Source organism: Geospiza fortis, unplaced genomic scaffold (genome assembly GCF_000277835.1).
Source record: "Geospiza fortis unplaced genomic scaffold, GeoFor_1.0 scaffold1130, whole genome shotgun sequence".
NCBI lineage: Eukaryota > Metazoa > Chordata > Aves > Passeriformes > Thraupidae > Geospiza > Geospiza fortis.
Window position 1 is genome coordinate 91,001 of NW_005054690.1, and position 6,793 is coordinate 97,793.

At 36.6% G+C, this 6,793-nt stretch overlaps 1 protein-coding gene across 1 annotated transcript in view; it reads right to left on the minus strand.

Annotated features, from left to right (window-relative positions):
* Positions 1-1,485: 1,485 nt before the first annotated feature.
* Positions 1,486-6,793, minus strand: part of LOC102044603 (protein arginine N-methyltransferase 8) — a 56,392-nt gene continuing 51,084 nt past the window's right edge. Inside the window, exons 9-10 of the mRNA XM_005430852.2 lie at positions 4,661-4,782; positions 1,486-2,938 (exon numbers count right to left, since the gene is read on the minus strand). Of these exons, the coding sequence (XP_005430909.1) occupies positions 2,855-2,938; positions 4,661-4,782 (206 nt within the window). The 3' untranslated portion in view covers positions 1,486-2,854. The remainder of the gene's footprint in view (positions 2,939-4,660; positions 4,783-6,793) is intronic.

Consider the following 6,793-nt stretch of genomic DNA (forward strand, 5'->3'; position numbering starts at 1 on the left):
TTCAGCTCTCAACCGTCATTTTGTCATTATATCTTAATGCAAAGCTTTGAAAATCAGTGGCTTGGGTTCAGTCCTGAGTCCACGAGAAACCTTCTTATTAAAGCCCTGAGAAAATGAGGCTCAGACTGTGTGGTAGTTACCTGGACTTGGATTGCTGAGGAAAGCCTTGTAGCTGATTGTACCTGACCTGCAAGGTCTTTGCATACCTGTTTCACCAATGCTGACCTCACCGATGCTGTGTGTGTGCTGAACTCACCTGTGCTTTCAAAACCTTGTTGGTAGGTAACAGCTTTAATGGCCTTGCAAGCCTGCATTTGCTTTTTGATCACTGTGATTTGAAGGCACTCAGCACTCCGGTAGACACTCTCACTTCTTTCTCTCATGGAGAAATACATGATATTTTTTTTTGATGTGAAGAAAAGCAGAAGCTAATTTTCCAGGATGGAATGTGCCTGAGGTGTGGTGACCACTTCAGAACTGTGCCATTAACAGTATCAGTCAGGATGTAATCCTGCAACACTGAAGTGAATGGGCACGTCAAGCACTAAGTACTAAGTACTTAGTACAAGTACTAAGATAAGGTGGCCACTATTGAAGAGGGACCAACATTTCACTGTCAACAGTTGAAAGATGAAACAGAAAGGGCAATCGATGTACAGCAGTTCTTAAATACTTCTCAAATTGGTTAATGAGTTGTTCTGATCAAGTAGGGGTTTTTTGCTGCTTCTTGACCAGTGCTTTCTGTCAGGCAAAAATGAAACATTCTCAGAAAAGACCCTTGGGAATATTTTTTCCCCTTTTTTTAAATTTTTTTTTCTTTATCTTTCTTTTGTTTTAAATAAGCTATGAGACTTTTTCCCCCCTTCTTTGTTATTCTTTTAATATTAAAGTTATAAAATATTCATGTTGTGGGCTAGAGCAGTGGATGGTTTGAAATGCTTTCAAAGTATAATTTAGGCAAACAAAGTAAAAGTCTTTCCTCTTTCAGTAATAGTCATCTCAGTGATTAGTGGCAAAGAAGAATATGAAAACATTGTTTGAGTGGATTTTTATATAAATGGAGGGCCTGAGAGAAACTGTGGTAGATTTCCTTACCTAAAATTCCTAGAATCACAGAAGTGTTACTAGAAAGGGACTTTTAGATGGTTTTTTTCCCAGTCCATTACTGAAAGAGTAGCTGAACTCATTCCCTGAAAATGACAGCAATATTTCACAGATAAGCTCGATTTTGTAAGGTAAGTTGTTCATCCTCAATCCAAAAATATGAAAGAAGCTTTAAAACAACAGTGATGAACTAAATTGCAAACAGTATCTTTTACTGCTGAATTACAGTTTAATTTCACTCTACATAGGTACCATTCGATAAAATCCCCAGATCATATTCTTAAAACCATAAGAAAATGGAGGCACTGTACAGTTTCTGTGGAGGGAAAATCAATAGAAACAGGTTTCTAAAAAGCGGGAAGTTGACAAATACTGGCAAAATACATCTTCAAGTATGCTTTATTTGCAGGTGATTAAAAATATTTTTAGGCAAAAAACTAGTCAATCTTATCCAGTACAAGATAGAACATGATTTAGTGCCTAGTGCCAGACAGACCGGAAAATGTGTCGATAGGACTGGTGATGCAGTTGTTGATGAATTACATGTGATTAAATGGCCCACATTCATATAGTAAAAAGAGACCTGATACATACATATGAGGAATTATAAGCACTTAATATTTCAACAATAAGCAGGAGATTTGGTACAAAAAACAAGGGACTCAAGGGGATGGGAAAGCTACAGACATCTTGGTAATATCAGAAGCTGTCAACATTTTTTTTAAAGACATTAACTTGCTCCTGCAAATTACTGCACTCTTGAGAATATTATTTGCAATTTAAAACTTATCTAAAACATCACCAAAAGGTAACACGAATTCCTATTTTTTAAAAATTATTTTGTATTAAGAATTTTGCAAAGAACTGAAATATGGCATGGCCAAGAAGCATGAATTATCCACCATTTCAGAGACTTTGCATTCATCACATTTAAATACTAGGTGTCTGATTTCTGAAAGTCTCATGCAAAATCCAGCTATAAAAACTCACCACAGAATATTTTCAAGGATAAAAAGCTAATGTTTTTTAAAGCTCTGACAGACATCCAGTTGTGAAGGTGAATTTCAAAACTAATGGTCCACATTTTCAGAGGACATTCAAAAATATAGTTGTTGAACTTCCTGTAAATGCCCAGCTCTTATCTACACTTTGCATGGAATATTTACCAAAGCTATAACATTGGACAGTTAATGGAATATATCACTGCCTAGAGTAGCGCCAGAGGTAACATCAGTATCTTTCCATAACTGCGTAATGAGAATTAAATAATCACAAAACAAATTCCTATTATGAAATGATTTTTTTTCCTCATGTACAATATATATATTCATTTATATTGAATATAAGTCCAGTAATACTATCACAGTAATGTGCTGTAGTAGTCTTTCATAGTGAGAAAACTGCCCTAATCATCTTTAACATGCAAAGCTTGGAAGAACCAGAAATTCACAGTAAGTAATACAATTTGTATATGCATCTTCTGCCATCCTAAAGTTAACCAGAACACTCAAGACTGTTGCTTATTTTTTTTTCTATGTTTAACAAAAGCTACAGTTCTGTATACTGTACATTCACAGTGGGATCCCAGCCCCCTGTACTATCTGCAAGAAAGATCAGGTTACCACCCTCCATCAGAGTAAACATTCTAGTATTTAATATAATAATCTTGTGATCAGTTGTTCCTAGCTTGAAGCTCAGCAGTTCAAGACTTGATAAAATTCTCCTTTTCATCTCTCTGCGAGGTTTCTTGCTAACGCATTTTGTAGTCATTAGATACTGACATTTCACACAGCTGTCCTTTAAAATCCAAATCTACTGTGAAATCCAGGTCACGCTGTAAAAAGATTTAAATGCAACATGTAAGTAAGACCATAAGTTTAGTGTATTAATTCAGTTATCATTGCTTGGGTTGAAAAGACCAGCAGATTCAAGAGATTCCTGTGGTGTTTTCTAACTTCTGGTTTTAAATGGTACTAACACTGAGAAAGCAGGCTGTAAGATGTTTAATAGCATTCACCATAGAATCTGTGCTTAGGTCCTATTTCTGTACTCTTCCTGAGGTGGATTTAATGTCCTGGTTACTTCCTGGTTCAGGAAGCTTCTGAAATGCTGTTGTCATATGTATCCTATCAAAACTTTTATCTCCCACTGAGATGCTCTTAATTTAGGCTAAAGGGCTTTCCCACTAGGGGGTTGTTCCAGACTAGATCTAGTAAACTTTCCATTGTACAGTCATTTTTTATCTTATAATGATGCGTTTTTAGGGAAGAGGCACTACACAGCCCTACAGAAAGAAGCTGTGTCTATGCAAGCTTTTGAAAAACTCCATGTTTCAGAAGAACAAAGCAGTAGCAAATCCTTTTGAACCGAGGTGGTCTCTCTGTCTTATGACAACTATCAAGAGCACATTTATTTTAGCACCCAAATCTGCATTCAGGTGCTTACTGTTGTGTGAACAAATTTGAGATATTTTATTCCTTTTTCCCCTCACTGAAAATTGATACATTCACACTGAAAGAAAATATTCCAGTCCCCCTAGGACAACATAAGGGTGGGGAAACTGATTATTTTCCTCTTGCAGCAAGTAGCCTCAGGAGTAAATGTGTTTGTTTTAATGCCAAGTTTATTTTGTGTTTATTTCTCCCTCTATATCAACACTACCATATCTAATCTGTATTTGGTATAAAAATGGAAAAGCAATGAAAAAAGGGAAGACAATGAAATGTTAAGACTTGTTGCAATTAACAAATGCAGTTTTTCAACAATTACAACTGCATAGATGGATAACAGGTTATTTTAACTGCTGTTTACTGTAATAGAAAATGAAGAGATTCTGGTTCTACCCAGCCATAGGTTGTCTATCAGACCATGTCTCTCAGTCTCCTTACCAATTAAAAGAAGCGCTAGAGGGATTCAGCCCATAGCAGGGAAACTGAGGAAGTTTTCAGCGGTCATGGTAGTGTGATATCCGTCATGATTTAGCTTTAGTCTTAAATAAAGCATCTGTATTTTCTATGGAAAGGCACAATTTTTAAACAATCCTTTCACTCAATTAGTGAGTTCAAGTACATTTGATCAATGAGTTTATACAAGCATTCCTGTGAAATGTGTTACCTAATTTCCTGTTGGACTGTCCTTGGGCACTGAGTGGCAAATCACTCAGTGCCCATAGATGTGGAACTGAAGTACTTACTCTTGATCACGCTGTGTTGGCAGAAGGGATCTTTCCACTGATTTCAGTGACACTGTGAAAAAACCCTTGCCTGCTTGCGTCACAAAATGTGAGTAAAGCTGATTGCAGAGGGCAGCTGACTCAGTGATGTATCTGAATCCTTACTCCCTTCCCATGCTAGCCTGCTTGCAGGCTGACTTCTGTAACATTAGCACTGCTTTACCATTGCTGTCATCAGCTCTGGTGAGGCTGTGACTGGAGCTCTTCCTAATAAACATGAATGCCTTTAGCACACTTACTGTTTTACTCCTATGCGTTTTCTTTATTGCTGATCATAGCTTGTGGTCAGTAGAGGTGGAATTAGGACCAGGGATGCTGACTTACCACATTTTTTGCATTTGGTTTCATGGATATAGTCCCATAGATTTCTTCTCCTCGTCTCACAGTTAAATAGTCCTCCAAGTAGAAGACAGTTTGCTTCCAGTGAGTATAAGGAGCATCAGGTGCTAAAAAGATATATATATGGGTATCACTTATAGAAATTGCTTAAATGCCTTGCAAATCAAATTATTACTTGGAAACAATTGGGAAAAATCCTTTCTTTTCATAGAATACTTTATGTACTATATTAGCAAATATGCTTTAGAACAAAATTCTGTTGGCTGTCTGGGAGTTGTCTTCCAATTTTTACTGGAATGTGTCAGATGTGAATCACACCCAGCAAGAAAGATTCCACAAAAAGGGTTACAGGGCAGGATAGGCACATTTTTATGCTTTTCTTTCAACCCACACATGTTCAAATTGGGAAAATCTTTACCACTAAATGCTTTGAATTTCAGAAATCGAAATTAGTTCAAAAAGCAATGATACAAAAGCATGAAGGAAAGGTCCATCAAAAATTATTAATCACAGTATTGCAGATGAAACATTTGACTAGTGATCCCAAACCAGCAAATTTTTTAGTTTCCAGGATAGAGCAGATGAAAGGGCATTTGCACCTTGATCTCTTTTGGGACTATTAAAAGGCATTTTGGGCAATTTGCTAGAGATGGAAATTGGTCTAAATTAATTTCTACTCTTGCTTATCAAAATCACTTAACCCTTTGCTATTTCAGGTTTTTAATTTACTTCTTTGGTTCTATTTCTGATTTAAGTTTCAATCTTTGGCAGTGCCTAATGAACTTGTACTGGTCACTTTTTGTTCCTACCATTCTTGCAGTGAAGAGCATCTAGGAACCTAAGAATAGCTGTAGGAGCTCAAAGACTTCCTAACTTGGCAAAAAAAGCCTCTGATAAATTTATTTTTCTTCTATTTGTATCCCCCAGTCACATGAGGTCACTGTATGGTATCATTGTTAGCACTTTAATAAAATAATGATTTTATTTCCTTTCAGCATCAATGAAAATTGTTTGTGACTGGGAAAATACTGATGCTTTTTTAAAAAACTGGCAGGACAGGAATTTTTAACTCTTTTATAAAATTCTAGAATCAGAAGACCTATATAAACCAACTTTTTTCAGAAACTGTGCTGGAAAATTGATATTGTCGAAAGGAAAAGGATTTTTACCAGATAAATTCTGTCTATGTGTCCAGACAGTTTTAATGACTGTTAATCCCAATTGTTAAATGAGATATCTTCTTGTAGGAGTTCTGATCCAGACTGTTTACCATTTGGACATGGCTGTGTAAAATTTCTAACTGAAAACATGTCAGACTAAAACGAAATTGAATTTATATTCTAAGTCATAACTGCTGCTTTGTACACACCCCCATAGTTGTACACATGCCCTTGTGTAGGGCCATGTTCCCTAAAAAAGCCTGACATAACTGAAAACTTGTGCCCTAACAACAGGAAGTGTGTGTAATGCAGGCCCAGGTCTCCAAGTCCACCCCAAATTCAACACTTATTCATAACTTATAAAAATACACATCAATGAAGCATGTTTTGACATGTCCTACAAACTGGTGAATTTTACTGAATTCAGTGCAGCTTTGCCAACAGACACCAGCTGAGAATCTTTACCAGTCTTCTAGAGAGTGGTGACCTTCAGCAGCAGATGGCCAAACAACCTTTTTATAGAGTAATTCTTCTGCACTGCACCTACCATATCATGGTAAACTGAACAGAGGCAGAGAAACACTTCACCCTCCTGTCTACACAAAGGCTGTCTACAGGATGAGGTTTGTGCATTTATTGCAAGACTCTCTGGTTTATTCAGTCTGGTAAATAATGCCTTAAGGGAATGCAGTTATTCTTTTAAATATCTGCTCATCAAGGCAAGTTAGAGTTTCACATCTGGGTTGTTAGAGACAACTCACATAATCAGTATGTGTGTTTTTATAGCTTGGAAAAAAATGGTAGTTTTGTTCTAGGCTCTGGGGCAAGTTTTGTTGGGTTTTGGATTTGGGGAAAACTAGGATGCAGAGCTTCTATTTCTCTCTGAGACAATTCTCTGTCTAATCTGAGAAATTTGACATAGGATTTAGATATAACTGGTGAGGGATATATATTCACA